Source organism: Mustelus asterias, unplaced genomic scaffold (assembly GCF_964213995.1).
Source record: "Mustelus asterias unplaced genomic scaffold, sMusAst1.hap1.1 HAP1_SCAFFOLD_195, whole genome shotgun sequence".
Taxonomy (NCBI): Eukaryota; Metazoa; Chordata; class Chondrichthyes; order Carcharhiniformes; family Triakidae; genus Mustelus; species Mustelus asterias.
Genome location: NW_027590188.1, coordinates 723976 through 745283, shown reverse-complemented (window position 1 = coordinate 745283; position 21308 = coordinate 723976). Strand labels below are relative to the sequence as shown.

General features: G+C 46.7%; 1 protein-coding gene across 1 annotated transcript in view; it reads left to right on the top strand.

Annotated features, from left to right (window-relative positions):
• Window positions 1-21308, top strand: part of LOC144485493 (NACHT, LRR and PYD domains-containing protein 3-like) — a 97267-nt gene that overhangs the window by 6450 nt on the left and 69509 nt on the right. Inside the window, exon 3 of the mRNA XM_078203639.1 lies at window positions 18864-18947. Within this exon, the coding sequence (XP_078059765.1) occupies window positions 18896-18947 (52 nt within the window). The 5' untranslated portion in view covers window positions 18864-18895. The remainder of the gene's footprint in view (window positions 1-18863; window positions 18948-21308) is intronic.

Below are 21308 nucleotides of genomic sequence, written 5' to 3'. Positions count from 1 at the left end.
GATGTCATTGGCCATGAGCTGAACCTCCACTGGTGCATATTCAGCTAGCTCATGGGGTGTCATCCAGCCCACTCTGCCACCACGCAGCACGTCCCAGACCCTGGAACCCGGCAGCAACAGCCTTCCTCTCTGCCAGCCACCTGAAATGGTATTGGTGGAGGAGCAGATTCCTGAGCAGCGGCTTCCGAATGACAGCTGCTACTCCAGACAGGAGAGAGATGTGGAACAAGGTGACCATGACCCAGACTTTCAGAAGCTCCTTGTAAAAGATGGGCAACACTTGCAGGGAGCCAAGGAGACCGCTCAGGTCTGTGAACGGGAGCTGCATGTCATAGTTCAGGCCATGCACCTGGCGGAAGAAATACATGGCCAGGGTACACCATCGAGGAGGGGGTTCAAAGCAGAGGTTTCCCTGCAGGGTCTGAAGGTGGAAGGTCCCCATCTGGTTGTGAAGGCAAACCAGTGCCTGATCGCTCTCCCTAAGCGGGAGATTCAAACACAGCAGTGACCCAGTGCAGCCTGTTGTCCCAGAAGAACTCTCCGAGCGTTCTCTGGATCTTTGTGACAAAGGTGGGGAGGGGTCAGAATGAGCAGCCGGTACCACAGCATCGAGGCAATCAGCTGGTTTATGACGTGAATTCGCACCCTGAATCGCCCACTTCTGTTTAAAATTTATTTATTAGTCTCAAAAGTAGGCTTACATTAACACTGCAATGAAGTTACTGTGAAAATCCCCCAGTCACCACACTCGTGCTCCTGTTCGGCTACACTGAGGGCAAATTTAACACGGCCAATGCTCACAACCAGAATGTCTTTCGGAGGGTTGGAAGAAACTGGAGCACCCAGAGGAAACCCACACATACATGGGAGAAGGTGAGGATTCCTGACTAACAGTCACCCCAGCCAGGAATCGAACCTGGATCCCTGACGCAGTGAAGCAGTCGTGCAAACCACTTGCCACCGTGCCACCCGATTTGCTCTCTCTCTCCTCCCTCCCTGAACCATTTATTATTGTTACATGTATTAGTGTACAGTGAGAAGTATTCTTGCATGCTCTTTGGACAAAGCATACCATTCAGAGAGAAGGAAAGTGGAGAGTGCCGTGTTATAGTCATTGTTAGGGTGCCGAGAAAGATCAACTTAATATGACGTAGGTTGATTCAAAAGTCTGACGGAGACTTTAAAGGAATAGGAGTTTTAGAAGCATAGAACGATAGTGAAATGTAGATTTGGAGGGTTTGCTGGGCACAGCTCGCAAGAGGTCACCACACTCTGGCACCATCTTGGATTAATTTGCATTTGCTCTTTCCCCCTATCTGAAGCATTTGCGCTCTCTCGCTCTCCTCCCTACCTGAACCATTTGCTGTCTCTCTGTCCTTGAACCATTTGCGCTCTTTCTCATTCTCTCTCTCTCTTTCTGTCTGTCCCTGCACTATTCTCTCCTCCTCTCTCGAAAATATCTATGACTGTCACACTACATTCTGAACTCTCTCGTTTCCTTCTCTATGAATGGTATGCTTTGTCTGTACCTTGCGCAATAAACAATACTTTTCACTGTGTGCTCATACATGTGACAGTAATACATCAACCTTACTGGGTTTCTTTCTATCAATTAGTGATTATAATGAGGCTGAGCTCTCTATTGGCGAGGGACAGCTGATTGATATCTGGCTGCATGGATACGAGGAGGGGGGCAGCGTAATTCCTCCCTTGGGCTTCTCGCATGCGCAGGGACAGTCATGACCGGCAATGCGCCTGTGCAGAATCAAACTGGAAACAGGGCACGGGACCACTCAATGCGCATGCGCTGGCATTCCGTCTGAGCGTGCGCGAGAGGAAATGGTGACCGATTAACAGTGAGAAAGTGTTTGAATAGAAACAGCCTCAGCACTGAGAAAATCTGGGTGATTCCATCCTGAATACAGACCATCAATACTGTGTGTGTCTGGGTGATTCTAGTCTGAATAAACACAGCATTATAACGCTGAGTATATCTGGGTGACTCTAGTCTGAATAGACACAGCATTATAATACTCAGTATATCTAGGTGATTCTTGTCTAAATACAGGCAGCATCAACACTGAGTATATAAAGTTAAAGTTAATTAATTTGTCACAAGTAAGGCGTTGCATTTTAAATTCTACAAGAACAGTTTCAAGCCAGTATTTTTATTTCCCCGTTGAACTGGTGTTCCATTATAAAGTATCAAAGACTGATTCAGACCAGTATTCTTATTTCATCGTTTGAGTGGTTTTGCATCTTCAAGAATACCTGACAAGTTCAGAGTATTCTTATTCCCCGTCTTCCTGCTCTCCTTCTGGGTTAGGTAGAAAGCAATCAGAATTTAGGGAACTAGGTGGAAAATTAGCAGACAGGACCTCGCGTGTAATAAGACCAGGATTACCTGCGAGGGAGTACAGAAATAGCGAAATAAGACAGATCACCCTGTTACTCTTTATCCATCCAGCATGGCTGGAAAGATGGTGCAGGAGGGAATGCTTCAGATTTCAGGGACAGTGGGACTTGCTCTGTGGGGGATGGCATGTGTAGAAGGGGGACAGATTGCACCTGAATATAGTTGATCCCGAGTTCCTTGAGGAGTGTCTTGCCAGTGTTGTTGTGAGGGCTTTTTCCTAAGTCATCTGGGGTATGAGAAATATGGAGGAATAATAGCGTGCGCAAAGAGACTGTGTCCGTCTCTGTGGCTCGGGAGGGTAAGGGGCAGAGCGGGAGGGCAATAGTTATTGGGGACTCGTTAGTTAGAGGGATAGATAGGAGGTTCTGTGGCAGCAAAAGAGACTCTCGGATGGTATGTTGCCTACCAGATGCCAAGGTCCGTGACGTCTCAGACCGTGTTTTCTGGATTCTGAAGGGGGAGGGGAAACAGTCACAAGTCGTGGTACACATTGGTACCAATGACATAGGTAAGAGAAGGGACGGGGATTTAAAGCAGGAATTTCTGGAGCTGGGCTGGAAGCTGAGAGCCAAGACAAAACATGTGGTCATCTCTGGTACGTTGCCGGTGCCACGTGATAGCGAGTTGAGGAACAGGGAGAGAGTGCAGTTAAACATGTGGTTGCAGGGATGGTGTAGGAGGGAGGGTTTCAGATACGTGGATAATTGGAACACATTCTGGGGAAGGTGGGACCTGCACAAACAGGACGGGGTGCACCTGAACCAGAGGGGCACCAATATCCCAGGAGGGAAATTTGTTACGGCTTTTCAGGGGGGTTTAAACTAATTTGTCAGGGGAGTGGGAAAAGGAGTTGTAGTCCAGAAGTCAGTGAGGGTGGTGAGGTATTGGGGAAGGTATCAGGGTCAAGGGTGGGTACCGGTAGACAGGAAGGTGGGTTGAAGTGTGTCTACTTCAATGCAAGGAGCATCCGGAACAAGGTAGATGAACTTGGGGCGTGGATTGGTACTTGGGACTACGATGTTGTGGCCATTACGGAGATGTGGATAGAACAAGGACAGGAATGGTTGTTGGACGTTCCGGGGTATAGATGTTTCAGTAAGTGTAGGGAAGCTGGTAAAAGAGGTGGAGGAGTGGCATTGTTAATCAAGGATAGTTTAACGGCTGCAGAAAGGCACTTCGAGGGGGATCTGCACACTGAGGTAATATGGGCTGAGGTTAGAAATAGGAAAGGAGCGGTCACGTTGTTAGGAGTTTACTATAGGCCCCCAAATAGTAATAGAGATGTGGAGGAAGAAATTGCTAAGCAGATTATGGATATGTGTGGGGGTCACAGGGTAGTTGTCATGGGGGACTTTAACTTTCCAAATATTGATTGGAACCTTTGTAGGTCAAATAGTTCGGATGGGGCAGTTTTTGTGCAGTGTGTGCAGGAGGGTTTCCTGACACAATATGTGGATAGGCCGACAAGAGGTGAGGCCACATTGGATTTGGTACTGGGAAATGAACCGGGCCAAGTGTTAGATTTGGTTGTGAGAGAGCACTTTGGAGATAGTGACCACAATTCGGTGTCTTTTGTTATTGCAATGGAGAGGGATAGGGCCGTACGGCAGGGCAAGGTTTACAATTGGGGGAGAGGTAATTATGATGCGATTAGGCAAGAATTAGGGGGCATAAGTTGGGAACAGAAACTGTTAGAGAAAGGAACGAATGAAAAGTGGAACTTTTTCAAGGAACAAATACTGGGTGTCCTTGATAGGTATGTCCCTGTCAGGCAGGGAGGAAATGGCCGAGTGAGGGAACCATGGTTCACGAAAGAGGTGGAATGTCTTGTGAAAAGGAAGAGGGAAGCTTATGTAGGGATGAGGAAACAAGGTTCAGATGGCTCGATTGAGGGTTACAAGTTAGCAAGGAATGAGCTGAAAAAGGGGCTTAGGAGGGGACACGAGAAGTCCTTGGCGGGTCGTATCAAGGAAAACCCCAAGGCTTTTTACTCTTATGTGAGGAATAAAAGAATGACCAGGGTGAGGTTAGGGCTGGTCAAGGACAGTAGTGGGAACTTGTGTATGGAGTCAGTAGAGATAGGCGAGGTGATGAATGAATACTTTTCTTCAGTGTTCACCAAGGAGAGGGGCCATGTTTTTGAGGAAGAGAAGGTGTTACAGGCTAATAGGCTGGAGGAAATAGATGTTCGGAGGGAGGATGTCCTGGCAGTTTTGAATAAACTGAAGGTCGATAAGTCCCCTGGGCCTGATGAAATGTATCCTAGGATTCTTTGGGAGGCAAGGGATGAGATTGCAGAGCCTTTGGCTTTGATCTTTGGGTCCTCGCTGTCCACGGGGATGGTGCCAGAGGACTGGAGAATGGCGAATGTTGTTCCTCTGTTGAAGAAAGGGAATAGAAATGACCCTGGTAATTATAGACCGGTTAGTCTTACTTCGGTGGTTGGTAAGTTGATGGAAAAGGTCCTTAGAGATGGGATTTACGACCATTTAGAAAGATGCGGATTAATCCGGGATAGTCAGCACGGATTCGTGAAGGGCAAGTCGTGCCTCACAAATTTGATAGAATTTTTTGAAGAGGTAACTAGGTGTGTTGGTGAAGGTAGGGCAGTTGATGTCATATACATGGATTTTAGTAAGGCGTTTGATAAGGTCCCCCATGGTCGGCTTATGATGAAAGTGAAGAGGTGTGGGATAGAGGGAAAGTTGGCCGATTGGATAGGTAACTGGCTGTCTGATCAAAGACAGAGGGTGGTGGTGGATGGAAAATTTTCGGATTGGAGGCAGGTTGCTAGTGGAGTGCCGCAGGGATCAGTGCTTGGTCCTCTGCTCTTTGTGATTTTTATTAACGACTTAGAGGAGGGGGCTGAAGGGTGGATCAGTAAATTTGCTGATGACACCAAGATTGGTGGAGTCGTGGATGAGGTGGAGGGCTGTTGTAGGCTGCAAAGAGACATAGATAGGATGCAAAGCTGGGCTGAAAAATGGCAAATGGAGTTTAACCCTGATACATGTGAGGTGATTCATTTTGGTAGGACTAATTTAAATGTGGATTACAGGGTCAAAGGTAGGGTTCTGAAGACTGTGGAGGAACAGGGAGATCTTGGGGTCCATATCCACAGATCTCTGAAGGTTGCCACTCAAGTGGATAGAGCTGTGAAGAAGGCCTATAGTGTGTTAGCTTTTATTAACGGGGTTGGAGTTTAAGAGCTGTGGGGTTATGCTGCAACTGTACAGGACCTTGGTGAGACCACATTTGGAATATTGTGTGCAGTTCTGATCACCTCACTATAAGAAGGATGTGGAAGCGCTGGAAAGTGTGCAGAGGAGATTTACCAGGATGCTGCCTGGTTTGGAGGGTAGGTCTTATGAGGAAAGGTTGAGGGAGCTAGGGCTGTTCTCTCTGGAGCGGAGGAGATTGAGGGGAGACTTAATAGAGGTGTATAAAATGATGAAGGGGATAGATAGAGTGAACGTTCAAAGACTATTTCCTCGGGTGGATGGAGCTATTACAAGGGGGCATAACTATAGGGATCGTGGTGGGAGATATAGGAAGGATATCAGAGGTAGGTTCTTTACGCAGAGAGTGGTTGGGGTGTGGAATGGACTGCCTGCAGTGTTAGTGGAGTCAGACACTTTAGGAACATTTAAGCGGTTATTGGATAGGCACATGGAGCACACCAGGATGATAGGGAGTGGGATAGCTTGATCTTGGTTTCAGATAAAGCTCGGCACAACATCGAGGGCCGAAGGGCCTGTTCTGTGCTGTACTGTTCTATGTTCTATAATACTGGGAGAGTCAGATAGCACTAGTCTGGAGAGTAGTAATAGGTGAAGGCGGATTAAGGGTGAAAGTAATGTTGTTGAAATCAGGGTTTCGACACATGTATGTGAATGTGCCGAGTATAACAAATGAGATTGGTGAGTTACGGACACAGATTCCGGTGTGGAAGTTTGATGCTCTGATGATGACAGAGACCTGGATCCAGGAAAGGCAGAACTGGGTACAAGGTGTTTAGAAAAGCTGGGACTGGAAGGAAAGGAGGAGGAGGTGGCGGTATTGGTTAAGGGAGAGCTTCGCAGTGCTGGAGAAACAGCATGTCCCAGCGGATTCAAGGACAGTATCAATTTGGTTAAAGCAAAGGAAGAAATAAAGGCGCATTTATATTGCTTCTGTGTAGACTACAGACCACCCAGAATATATCTGAATTCATTGCTGGAAAATGCAAAAATTATAGTTACAATTTCATTACCTGAATGTATACTTGGACAGTAGGAGTATAATGGGTGGAGGGGGGTCAGAGGATCCAATATATGAGCAATCTTCGACAATAATGAGCCTGCAGTTCACCAAGAAAGGCTGCACTGTCGGACCTGCTTCTCGAAAATGAGGTGGGCCAAGCAGATCAAGTGTCAAATGTCATTGAGCAGATAGTCATAGAATCCTACAGTGCAGAAGGCCATTCAGTCCATTGAGTCTACACCAACCACAATCCCACCCAGGGCCTATCCCCACAACCCCATGTGTTTACCCTGGCTACACCCTCTGACACTAAGGGGCAATTGCGCATGGTCTATCCACCTAACCCGCACTCTGTTGTACTGTAAGGTTTAGGGCGTTAATAGAGAAGGACAAAGGGCAATGCAGAGCATAAACACTTAACTCAGGGGATAGACACCTTCAGTGGAGCAGGCACAAAGCTGGTTTATTTAGACTGCAATGAAAGAATGGGGGTAAACTCGGTGAGCGATGGGTTACGTTCAGAAAAGAAATGACCCGGGCACGGACAAGTTATATCCCCTCAAAAGTGAAAGGGCAAACGATACCAGAGATCCCTGGATGAAAAAAAGATAGAAATTAAGATCAGGAAGAAAAAAAATGTGCGTATAACTAGTGTCATGTATAAAATTCAGTTGAGAACAGAAAGAGATACAAAAGGTTCAGAGTGGAGGGGAAAAATCACATTCGAAAGATGGAGACAACGCTGACAGCCAACATAAAGGTGAATCCCAACGTCTTCTATAGTCACATACATTGTAATATGGTGACAAGTGGGAAGTAAGGCGAATAGGTACCATAAAAGGGAATTTATGCTTGGAGCCCAGGGCATGCTGAGGTATTAAATGAATACCTTGTGTCTGCCTTTACCAAGGAGATATATGCTACGAATGCCATGGAAACACGAGAAACCTCTGTCACAAGAGGGTTCAGAATTGATAAGGAGGAATAGATTGTCAGTACTGAAAGTTGACAAGGCACCAGTGGCAGATAAGATGTGTCCAAAGATATTGAAGGATGAGAATGGAAATTGCAGAGGGCCTGGCCATAATCTTCTGGTTTCCTTGGACTCCAATGAGGTACCAGAGGACTGGAGAATTGTAAATGTTACAGCCTTGCTCAAAGAAAAGGTTTTAAGGACCATCCATGCAAGCACTGGCTCGTAAGTTTAATATCTGTTTTATTATTGTCACATGTATTGGCATGCAGTGCAAAGTATTGTTTCTTGCGCGCTATACAGACAAAACATACTGTTCATAGAGTACATAGAGGAGAATATAAGAACTAGGATCGGGAGCAGGCCATCAGGCCCATCGAGTCTGCTCCACCATTCAATAGGATCGTGGCTGACCTTTTTGTAGACTCAGCTCTACTTACCCGCCCACTCTCCATAACACCCAATTCCTTTACTGTTGAAAAATCTATCTTTGCCTTAAAAACATTCAACGAGTTAACCTCAACTGCTCCACTGAGCAGGAAATTCCACAGATTCACAGCCCTTTGGGTGATGAAGTTCCTGCTCAACTCAGTCCTAAATCTGCTTCCCGTTATTCTGAGGCCATTCCCCCGAATTCTAGTTCACCCGCCAGTGGAAACAACCTCGTGTCTCCTTATCTATTCCCTTCATAACCCCCCCCCCCAGTTCTTCTTCTAAATTCCAATGAGTATAGTCCCAGTCTACTCAGTCTCTCCTCATAAGCTAGCCCCCTTAACTCCGGAATCAACCCAGTGAATCTCCTCTGCACCCCCTCCAGTGCCAGTATATCCTTTCTCAAATAAGGAGAACAAAACTGTACACAGTACTCCAGGTATGGCCTCACCAGCACCGTATACAGCTGCAACATAACTTCCTGGTTTTTAAACTCCATCCCTCTATCAATAAAGGACAAAATTCCATTTGCTGCCTTAATTACCTGCTGCACCTGCAAATCAACCTTTTGCGATTCATGCTCAAGGACACCCAGGTCCCTCTGCACATCAGCATGCTGCATTTTTTCACCATTTAAATCATAGTCCATTTTGCTGTTGTTCCCACCAAAATGGATGACCTCACATTTACCATCATTGTAGTCCCATCTGCCAGACCCTTGCCCAATCAAACTATCTATGTCCCTCTTCAGGTTCTAGTATCATCTGCGAACTTTGACACACTACTCTTGGTCTCCAATTCCAATTCCAAATCACAGGAAGGAAATAATGGCCATGCCTGGAGAATTCGGGGGAATGGCCTCAGAATAACGGGAAGTTTTGTTCTCACTTGAGAAAGGGTGTACTGGCACTGGAGAGATGAGAGATTCATTAGATTCAGGATGTAATGTTAGAGTCATAGATTTTTAAAAGCATGGAATGTGAGTAAAATATAGAATTAGAGGCTATGTTGGGGATGACTTGGAAGAAATCAACACACTCCGATGCCATCTCGGGCACACTTCCAGAAGTAATGATTCACTACAGAATTAGTAGTGACTTGGAATCAAGTGGTTTGAATCGGAAAAGCCAGCTTAAAAAAAGTATCAGGAGGAAACAAACAAAAAAAGATCGATAAGAATAATGCGGTGTACATGGACTATAAAAAGGCATTGGATATAAAGCAATGCAGAGGACTTGTGAGAAAAGTTTCAGTTCATGGAATAAAACAGACATTAGCAACGTAGAGAGAAAAAAATGGCTGAAAATTGGAAGCAGAACGTGATGCTCAATGGATATATTTCGGGCAGAGAAAGGGTCGTAGGGATGTTCCCCAGGGATCGGGATTGTGACCCATGCTTTATCTGGAATATATTCTGATCTCGATCTTGATGTGCAGGGGACAATTTCAAATTTTGCAAACACATAAAGGTATGAAGTATTATAAACTGTGAGGAGGACAGTGTGGAACTCCAAATGGGTAATGACAAGTTGCTGAAGTGGGCATATAGTTGGCAGCAATAATTTGTGGCATTGAAGTGAGAACTGATGGATTTGGTTGGAAGAAAACGGAGAGACAAAAAATAAGGTGTACAATTCTCAATGAGGGCAGGAACTGGGGAACGTGTGCACATGCACATCGATCAAAGTACAAAGAAAATTACAGCACAGGAACAGGCCCTTTGGCCCTCCAAGCCTCAACCGACTATGCTGCCCGACTGAACTAAAACCCCCTACCCTTCCGGGGACCATATCCCTCTATTCCCATCCTATTCATGGACTTGTCAAGACGCCCCTTAAAAGTCACTACCCTCCCCGCTTCCACTACCTTCCCCAGCAACGAGTTCCAGGCACCCACCACCATCTGTGTAAAAAGTCTGCCCCGCACAAATCCTTTAAACCTCGTACCTTGAAGCTGTGCCCCCTAGTAATTGATTCTACCACCCTGGGAAAAAGCTTCTGACTATCCACTCTGTCCATGCCTCTCATAATCTTGTAGACTTCTTTCAGGTCGCCCCTCAACCTCCGTCGTTCCAGTGAGAACAAACCAAGTTTCTCCAACCTCTTCTCATGGCTAATGTCCTCCTACCAGGCGACATCCTGGTAAATCTTTTCTGAACCCTCTCCAAAGCCTCCACATCCTTCTGGTAGAGTGGCGACCAGAATTGAACACTATATTCCGAGTGCAGCCTAACTAAGGTTCCATAAAGCTGCAACATGACTTGCCAATTTTTAAACTCAATGCCCCGGCTGATGAAGGCAAGCATGACATCTGTACCTGCATTGCCACTTTCAGTGACCTGTGTACCTGTACACCCAGATCCCTTTGCCTATCAATACTGTTAAGGGTTCTGCCATTTACTGTACATTTCCTATCTGTATTAGACCTTCCAAAATGCATTACTTCACATTTGTCCGGATTAAACTCCATCTGCCATCTCTCCACCCAAGTCTCCAACTGATCTATATCCGGCTGTATCCTCTGATGGTCCTCGTCACTATCCGCAAATCCACCAACTTTTATGTTATCCGCAAACTTATTAATCAAACCAGTTACATTTTCCTCCAAATCATTTATATATATACTGCGACCCCGTTATAACGCGATGGTTGGGGTCCATAAAATGTTATCGCGAAAAAAGCAGGGTCGCGCTAAATCGGGGTCCTATTTCGGGGTCCAATCAGGGTTAAAAAAAATGGGTCCAATGATTCATCGCGTTATTTCCGAATTTGCGCTAAATCGGTTCCACTGTATTACAAACAGGAGAGGTCCCATCACTGATCCCTGAGGAACAGCACTTGTCACAGCCCTCCATTCAGAAATGCGTCCTTCCACTGCTACCCTCTGTCTTCTTTGACCGAGCCAGTTTTGTATCCACCTTGCCAGCTCACCTCTGATCCAATGCGACTTCACCTTCTGCACCAGTCTGCCATGAGGGACCTTGTCAAAGGATAGAAGCATAGAACCATAGAAAATTACAGCTCAGAAACAGGCCTTTTGGCCCTTCTTGTCTGTGCCGAACCATTTTATGCCGAGTCCCACTGACCTGCACTTGGACCATATCCCTCCACAACCCTCTCATCCATGAACCCGTCCAAGTTTTTCTTAAATGTTAAAAGTGACCCCGCATTTACCACTTTATCCGGCAGCTCATTCCACACTCCCACCACTCTCTGCGTGAAGAAGCCCCCCCTAATATTCCCTTTAAACTTTTCTCCTTTCACCCTTAACCCATGCCCTCTCGTTTTTTTCTCCCCTAGCCTCAGCGGAAAAAGCCTGCTTGCATTCACTCTATCTATACCCATCAAAATCTTATACACCTCTATCAAATCTCCCCTCAATCTTCTACGCTCCAGGGAATAAAGTCCCAACCTGTTCAATCTCTCTCTGTAACTCAGCTTCTCAAGTCCCGGCAACATCCTTGTGAACCTTCTCTGCACTCTTTAAATCTTATTTACATCCTTCCTGTAACTAGGTGACCAAAACTGTACACAATACTCCAAATTCGGCCTCACCGATGCCTTATATAACCTTACCATAACACTCCAGCTTTTATACTCGATACTCCGATTTATAAAGGCCAATGTACCAAAGGCACTCTTTACGACCCTATCCACCTGTGACGTCACTTTTAGGGAATTCTGTACCTGTATTCCCAGATCCCTCTGTTCAGCTGCACTCTTCAGAGTCCTACCATTTACCCTGTACGTTCTACTTTGATTTGTCCTTCCAAAGTGCAATATCTCACACTTGTCTGCGTTAAATTCCATTTGCCATTTTTCTAGTTGGTCCAAATCCCTCTGCAAGCTTTGAAAACCTTCCTCACTGTCCACTACACCTCCAATCTTTGTATCATCAGCAAACTTGCTGATCCAATTTACCACATTATCATCCAGATCATTGATATAGATGACAAACAACAATGGACCCAACACCGATCCCTGCGGCACACCACTAGTCACAGGCCTCCACTCAGAGAAGCAATCCTCCACAACCACTCTCTGGTTTCTTCCACTGAGCCAGTGTCTTATCCAATTTACTACCTCCCCATGTATACCGAGCGACTGAACCTTCCTAACTAACCTCCCAAGAGGGACCTTGTCAAAGGATCATTAAGATCATTGAACGTGACGGAATGTGTCCGCTTTGCTATGGGTACGATTGTGAAAAGTCCGACTGTGATTTACTGCAAGGTGAAAGTGAATGGAAAATTTGGGTTTGAGGGTATAAAGCTACAGGAGGATGGAGTCAGTGAGATCAGACAGTGTGTAACCCAGGGAGGATGGAGTCAGTGAGATCAGACAGTGTGTAACCCGGGGAGGATGGAGTCAGTGAGATCAGACAGTGTGTAACCCGGGGAGGATGGAGTCAGTGAGATCAGACAGTGTGTAACCCGGGGAGGATGGGGTCAGTGATATCAGACAGTGTGTAACCTGGGGAGGATGGAGTCAGTGAGATCTGACAGTGTGTAACCCGGGGAGGATGGAGTCAGTGAGATCAGACAGTGTGTAACCCGGGGAGGATGGAGTCAGTGAGATCAGACAGTGTGTAACCCGGGGAGGATGGAGTCAGTGAGATCAGACAGTGTGTAACCCGGGGAGGATGGAGTCAGTGAGATCAGACAGTGTGTAACCCGGGGAGGATGGGGTCAGTGATATCAGACAGTGTGTAACCTGGGGAGGATGGAGTCAGTGAGATCTGACAGTGTGTAACCCGGGGAGGATGGAGTCAGTGAGATCAGACAGTGTGTAACCCGGGGAGGATGGAGTCAGTGAGATCAGACAGTGTGTAACCCGATCGGAAAATGCTTCCCAACCCTAGTCATTTCCACTTCCACGAACACCATATGAATTCCCTGCCCCCGAGACAGGTTCCCACTATCCGCAGTCTCACTCTGTACTGGCACCAGCAAGATGATCATTGAATGAAGCCTTGAAACGAGAAACCAGGAACAATTAGCCCGCGCCGCTCCCTGGTCCAAACTAGACCACTCTTTTGTATCCCTCCATTCCCACTCCGTTCATATAGCTGTCTAGATAAGTCTTAAACGTTCCCAGTGTGTCCGCCTCCACCACCTTGCCCGGCAACACATTCCAGGCCCCCACGACCCTCTGTGTGAAATATGTCCTTCTGATATCTGTGTTAAACCTCCCCCCCTTCACCTTGAACCTATGACCCCTCGTGAACGTCACCACCGACCCGGGGAAAAGCTTCCCACCGTTCACCCTATCTATGCCTTTCATAATTTTATACACCTCTATTAAGTCTCCCCTCAACCTCCGTCTTTCCAGGGAGAACAACCCCAGTTTCCCCAATCTCTCCTCATAACCAAGCCCCTCCATACCAGGCAACATCCTGGTAAACCTCCTCTGTACTCTCTCCAAAGCCTCCACGTCCTTCTGGTAGTGTGGCGACCAGAACTGGACGCAGTATTCCAAATGCGGCCGAACCAACGTTCTATACATCTGCAACATCAGACCCCAACTTTTATACTCTATGCCCCGTCCTATAAAGGCAAGCATGCCATATGCCTTCTTCACCACCTTCTCCACCTGTGACGTCACCTTCAAAGATCTGTGGACTTGCACACCCAGGTCCCTCTGCGTCTCTACACCCTTTATGGTTCTGCCATTTATCGTGTAGCTCCTCCCTACATTATTCCCACCAAAATGCATCACTTCGCATTTATCAGGATTGAACTCCATCTGCCATTTCCTTGCCCAAATTTCCAGCCTATCTATATCCTTCTGTAGCCTCTGACAATGTTCCTCACTATCTGCAAGTCCTGCCAGTTTTGTGTCGTCCGCAAACTTACTGATCACCCCAGTTACTCCTTCTTCCAGATCATTTATATAAATCACAAACAGCAGAGGTCCCAATACAGAGCCCTGCGGTACACCACTAGTCACAGGCCTCCAGCCGGAAAAAGACCCTTCCACTACCACCCTCTGTCTTCTATGACCAAGCCAGTTCTCCACCCATCTAGCCACCTCCCCCTTTATCCCATGGGATCCAACCTTTTTCACTAGCCTACCATGAGGGACTTTGTCAAATGCTTTACTAAAGTCCATATAGACAACATCCACGGCCCTTCCTTCGTCAACCATTTTGGTCACTTCTTCAAAAAACACCACCAGGTTCGTGAGGCATGACCTCCCTCTCACAAAACCATGTTGACTATCGTTAATGAGTTTATTCCTTTCTAAATGCGCATACGTCCTATCTTTAAGAATCTTCTCCAACAACTTCCCCACCACGGACGTCAAGCTCACCGGCCTATAATTACCCGGGTTATCCTTCCTACCCTTCTTAAATAACGGGACCACATTGGCTATCCTCCAATCCTCTGGGACCTCACCTGTGTCCAGTGACGAGACAAAGATTTGCGCCAGAGGCCCAACGATTTCACCTCTCGTCTCCCTGAGCAGCCTTGGATAGATTCCATCAGGCCCTGGGGATTTGTCAGTCTTTATATTCTCTAACAAACCTAACACTTCCTCCTTTGTAATGGAGATTTTCTCCAACGGTTCAACACTCCCCTCCGAGACACTCCCAGTCAACACATCCCTCTCCTTAGTGAATACCGACGCAAAGTATTCATTTAGGATCTCCCCTACCTCTTTGGGCTCCAAGCATAAGTCCCCACTTTTGTCCCTGAGAGGTCCGATTTTTTCCCTAACAACCCTTTTGTTCCTAACGTATGAATAAAATGCCTTGGGATTCTCCTTAATCCTGTCTGCCAAGAACATTTCGTGACCCCTTTTTGCTCTTCTAATTCCCCGTTTGAGTATTTTCCTACTTTCATTATACTCCTCCAGAGCTCCCTCCGTTTTTAGCTGCTTGGACCTAACATACGCCTCTCTTTTCCTTTTGACCAGTCCCTCAATTTCCCTGGTTATCCACGGTTCTCTAATCCTACCCTTCCTATCCTTCTTTTTTACAGGCACATGCTTGTCCTGTAGCCCTAACAACCGTTCCTTAAAAGACTGCCACATACCAGATGTGGATTTACCCTCAAACAGCCTCTCCCAATCAAGAGCTGCCAATTTCTGCCTGATCCCAATAAAGTTAGCCTTCCCCCAATCCAACACCTTACCCTTGGGACACCACTCATCCTTTTCCATCACTATCCTAAAGCTAACAGAATTGTGGTCACTATTTGCCACATGTTCCCCAACCAAAACTTTGAAGACCTGACCGGGCTCATTCCCCAGCACCAGGTCCAGTATAGCCCCCTCTCTAGTTGGGCTGTCCACATATTGTTCCAACGAACCCTCCTGTACACATTTTACAAATGCCTCACCATCCAGAGTCCCTGCCCTCAGCGATTTCCAGTCTATACCAGGGAAATTGAAGTCTCCCACTACAACAACCCTATATTTCCTGCACCTATCCAGTATCTCCTGACATATCCATTCTTCCACTTCCCTTGGGCTGTTGGGGGGCCTGTAGTACACCCCCAACATAGTGACTGCGCCTTTCCTGTTTCTAAGCTCCACCCAGAGTGACTCGCTACACGACTCCTCCGAATTGTCCTCCCTCTGCACCGCTGTAATATGCTCTCCAACCAATACCGCTACTCCCCCACCTCTTTTGGCCCCTCCTCTGTCTCGCCTAAAACACTTGTACCCTGGAATATTCCGCTGCCAGTCCTGTCCCTCTTTCAACCAAGTCTCTGTCACCACAACCACATCCAAATTCCTCGTGCGCATTAAGGCCCCAAGTTCGTCTGTTTTACCTGCTACGCTCCTTGCATTGAAGTAGAAGCACTCCAGACCCCCAGGCTCAGTGAGGTCGTCCTCCCCCAGAGTGCTCTTCTTCTTTGCCAGCCTTGTCCCAGCCCCAAGCTCGTCCCCAGCCACCACACTTATAGACCTAATAGTTTGATCCCCACCCCCCTGCCATACTAGTTTAAACCCCCCCGAACTGCATTAGCAAAGCTCCCAGCCAGGATATTTGTGCCCTTCCAACTTAGTTGTGACCCCTCCCTCTTGTACAGGTGCCATCCTCTCCTGAAAACCTCCCATTGGTCTATGAAAATAAAGCCCTCCCTCCTGGACCAGTCCTTTAGCCAGGCATTCATTTGAACCAACTCCCTATTCTTATCCTCACTGGCACGAGGCATTGGGAGCAGCCCAGAGATGGCCACCCTAGTGACCCTACTTTTTAACCTATTTCCCAACTCCCTGAATTGCTCTCTTAGGACCCCCCTACTCTTCCTATCTACGTCATTTCCACCAATGTGTATAATGACATCCGTTTCTTTATCTTCCCCTTTTAAAATGCCTCCTATCCGCTCGGAGACATCCGTGACCCCAGCACCAGGTAGGCAGACTTCTATCAAGTTGCCCCTCAACCTCCGTCGTTCCAGTGAGGACAAACCAAATTTCTCCAAACTCTCTTCATAGCTAATGCCCTCCATACCAGGCAACATCCTTTCTGTACCCTCTCCAAAGCCTCCAGATCCTTCTGGTAGTGTGACGACCAGTATTGAACACTATTTTTCCCAGCACAGCCTAACTAAGGTTCGAGAAAGCTGCAACATGACTTGCCAATTTTTAAACTCAGTGCCCCAACCGATGAAGGCAAGCGTGCCTTTGCCTTCTTGACTACTTTCTCCACCTGCGTGGCCACTTTCAGTGACCTGTGTCCCTGTACACCCAGATCCCTCTGTCAATCAATATTCTTAAGGGTTCTGTCATTTACTGTATATTTTCTATCTGTATTAGACCTTCCAAAATGCATTACCTCACATATGTCTGGATTAAACTCTATCTGCCATCTCTCCGCCCAAGCCTCCAACCTATCTATATCCTGCTGTATCCTTTGATGGTCCTCATCGCTATCCGCAAATCCACCAACTTTTCTGTCGTCTACGAACTTACAAATCAATCTAGTTACATTTTCCTCCAAATAGCAAAAGTTTCAAGCACTGATCCATGAGGAACGTCACTTGACACAGGCCTCCATTCAGAAACACACCCTTCCACTTCTACCCGCTGTCTTCTTTGACTGAGCCAGTTCTGTATCCACCTTGCCAGCTCACCCCTGGTCCCATGCGACTTCACCTGCACCAGTCGGCCATGATGGACCTTGTCAAAGGCCTTACTGAAGTCTATATAAATAACGTCCACTGCCCTACCCTCATCAATCATCTTCGCCACTTCCTCAAAAAACTCGATGAAGTTTGTGAGACACGACCTCCCCTTCACAAAACCATGTTGCCTCTCGCTAATCGGTCCATCCTCCCCGGGTTACACACTGACTGATCTCACTGTCTCCATCCTCTCTGGGTTACACACTGTCTGACCTCACTGACTCCATCCTCCCCGGGTTACACACTGTCTGATCTCACTGACTCCATCCTCCCCGGGTTACACACTGTCTGATCTCACTGACTCCATCCTCCCGGGTTACACACTGTCTGATCTCACTGACTCCATCCTCCCCGGGTTACACACTGTCTGATCTCACTGACTCCATCCTCCCCGGGTTACACACTGTCTGATCTCACTGACTCCATCCTCCTGTAGCTTTATACCCTCAAACCCAAATTTTCCATTCACTTTCACCTTGAAGTAAATCACAGTCGGGCTTTGCACAATCGTACCCATAGCAAAGCGGGCACATTCTTTCAATGATCTTAATGATCCTTTGACTGGGTCCCTCATGGCAGACTGGTGCAGGTGTCAGACACCGATCTTTGCACCTGGAAGCGTGCAGTGTCTGTAATACTCATCCAGCTCTTCTCCAGATGAGACAATGGATAGATTTGATAGAGAGGGAATTGCACCCGCACTGTGAGTTTACCAAACAAACAGGTCCTTTGGAAACTGAGACCGGTTATTAATTGCGCAACAGATTACTTTGCTAATCTGATAATTAGAATCTATCCGACACACAGAGGTCTTTGCACGTGCAAGTGTCTGAATGAAGCAAAAAGCTCTTCTCCAGATGACACAATGGATAGATTTGATAGGGAATAGAGCCTGGACTGTTAGTTTACCAGACAAAGAAGTCCTGAGGAAACTGAAACTACTTATTAATAATTGGAAGTAAAACTATGTTTGGTTCCAGGAGAGATGCTGCATTTTGTGAGGTAAATATTTCTAGTGGCTGGGTAGAAAGAGGGAAGTGAGTGACATCAGCGTCACGGGTGAGGGAGTTCCTGAGTACTGGAATTGTCCTATAGATAGCTGGTATTGGGAACTGCCTATATTGAGCTCAAACAACTTAGCTTCTTGTCTGGAACTGAGCATAATTTAAATTATAATTATTAATAACTGGTTATTGAGGACTGACAGGGAATGTCAGCGGTCTCTACCTGTGATGCTGCTGAAAGAAAGCCAAGCCCAATGGCGAAAGAACATTTGCAGATTGCCTGGGCTTGCCTGGACGCGTTTCAAATCAGAATACACAGGTCGAGTAAGAATGAAATACTGGAGATCTGGAACAAAAACAGAAAATGCTGGAAAATCTCAGTAGCTGTGGCAGCATCGTGGAGAGAGAAACAGAGATAACATTGGGGTTCGAATCAAGAGCCATCGTGGACTCAACATGTTTACTCTGTTTTCATTCCCTCAGATGCTGCCAGACCTGTTGGGATTTTCCAGCACCTTCTCTTTATATTTCAAGAATTGAACAGAATTAGCAGTGACTCCACGTCACAAAGAAATTTCCTGAAATATTACATGTAAAATGTATGGCTGTTATGGGTAGTTTCTCGGTGGAATTTTACATGGAAAATTGTTCTTGTTACAGGGTGTCAGAATACGGGATCGTCTAACACCACCATGGCTGAAGGATCAGATCCAACATCTTCAACAAGAGTGAAAATGGATGCGGGTAGGTTCAGAAAATAATTATAATCGTAATTTCTTACAGGACAAAGTTCCAGATTTTGAGCAAGAATCAACGGTTCAAATACAAAGTTAAAAGAGAACAGGGTCTGAGCAGGAAGAGGAATTGAGTGACCATCTAGAGGTTCATCCCAGTCACAGATGTAGGGAGCTCATGAGCTCTGGTACTGTCCAATAGATAGCTGGGGGCTATAAGGTGAATGCAGACAGTGACGAAACCAGAAAATCCCACTCGAGATCAACGGACCTTTCCATGATCTGCCCCTCCCCCGCTCTGATTCTCCTGCCATGTGGGACGGTAAAATACACCCCAACAAACTGCAGCACGGTTTAAACAGTGAGTTAAGATTCCAGCTGATACCACTGGACAAGTCAAATCTCAGAATCGAACCTGGCTTAATTGATCCTATCTTGTATTATTTATGTAGTGTTCGGATGTTTACTTTGGATGGCAACTACTGAACTGAGCCACTGACTCCATCCTCCCCGGGTTACACACTGTCTGATCTCACTGACTCCATCCTCCCCGGGTTACACACTGTCTGATCTCACTGACTCCATCCTCCCCGGGTTACGCACTGTCTGATCTCACTGACTCCATCCTCCCCGGGTTACACACTGCCTGACCTCACTGACTCCATCCTCCCCGGGTTACACACTGTCTGATCTCACTGACTCCATCCTCCCCGGGTTACACACTGTCTGATCTCACTGACTCCATCCTCCCCGGGTTACACACTGTCTGACCTCACTGACTCCATCCTCCCCGGGTTACACACTGTCTGATCTCACTAACTCCATCCTCTCTGGGTTACACACTGTCTGATCTCACTGACTCCATCCTCCCCCGGGTTACACACTGTCTGATCTCACTAACTCCATCCTCTCTGGGTTACACACTGTCTGATCTCACTGACTCCATCCTCCCCGGGTTACACACTGTCTGATCTCACTAACTCCATCCTCCCCGGGTTACACACTGACTGATCTCACTGACTCCACCCTCCCCGGGTTACACACTGTCTGATCTCACTGACTCCATCCTCCCCGGGTTACACACTGTCTGATCTCACTGACTCCATCCCCCCCGGGTTACACACTGCCTGACCTCACTGACTCCATCCTCCCCGGGTTACACACTGTCTGATCTCACTGACTCCATCCTCCCCGGGTTACACACTGTCTGATCTCACTGACCCCATCCTCCCCGGGTTACACACTGTCTGATCTCACTGACTCCATCCTCCCCGGGTTACACACTGTCTGATCTCACTGACTCCATCCTCCTGTAGCTTTATACCCTCAAACCCAAATTTTCCATTCACTTTCACCTTGAAGTAAATCACAGTCGGGCTTTGCACAATCGTACCCATAGCAAAGCGGGCACATTCTTTCAATGATCTTAATGATCCTTTGACTGGGTCCCTCATGGCAGACTGGTGCAGGTGTCAGATAGACACCGATCTTTGCACCTGGAAGCGTGCAGTGTCTGTAATACTCATCCAGCTCTTCTCCAGATGAGACAATGGATAGATTTGATAGAGAGGGAATTGCACCCGCACTGTGAGTTTACCAAACAAACAGGTCCTTTGGAAACTGAGACCGGTTATTAATTGCGCAACAGATTACTTTGCTAATCTGATAATTAGAATCTATCCGACACACAGAGGTCTTTGCACGTGCAAGTGTCTGAATGAAGCAAAAAGCTCTTCTCCAGATGACACAATGGATAGATTTGATAGGGAATTGAGCCTGGACTGTTAGTTTACCAGACAAAGAAGTCCTGAGGAAACTGAAACTACTTATTAATAATTGGAAGTAAAACTATGTTTGGTTCCAGGAGAGATGCTGCATTTTGTGAGGTAAATATTTCTAGTGGCTGGGTAGAAAGAGGGAAGTGAGTGACATCAGCGTCACGGGTGAGGGAGTTCCTGAGTACTGGAATTGTCCTATAGATAGCTGGTATTGGGAACTGCCTATATTGAGCTCAAACAACTTAGCTTCTTGTCTGGAACTGAGCATAATTTAAATTATAATTATTAATAACTGGTTATTGAGGACTGACAGGGAATGTCAGCGGTCTCTACCTGTGATGCTGCTGAAAGAAAGCCAAGCCCAATGGAGAAAGAACATTTGCAGATTGCCTGGGCTTGCCTGGACGCGTTTCAAATCAGAATACACAGGTCGAGTAAAAATGAACGACTGGAGATCTGGAACAAAAACAGAAAATGCTGGAAAAACTCAGTAGCTGTGGCAGCATCGTGGAGAGAGAAACAGAGAACATTGGGGTTCGAATCAAGAGCCATCGTGGACTCAACATGTTTACTCTGTTTTCTTTCCCTCAGAT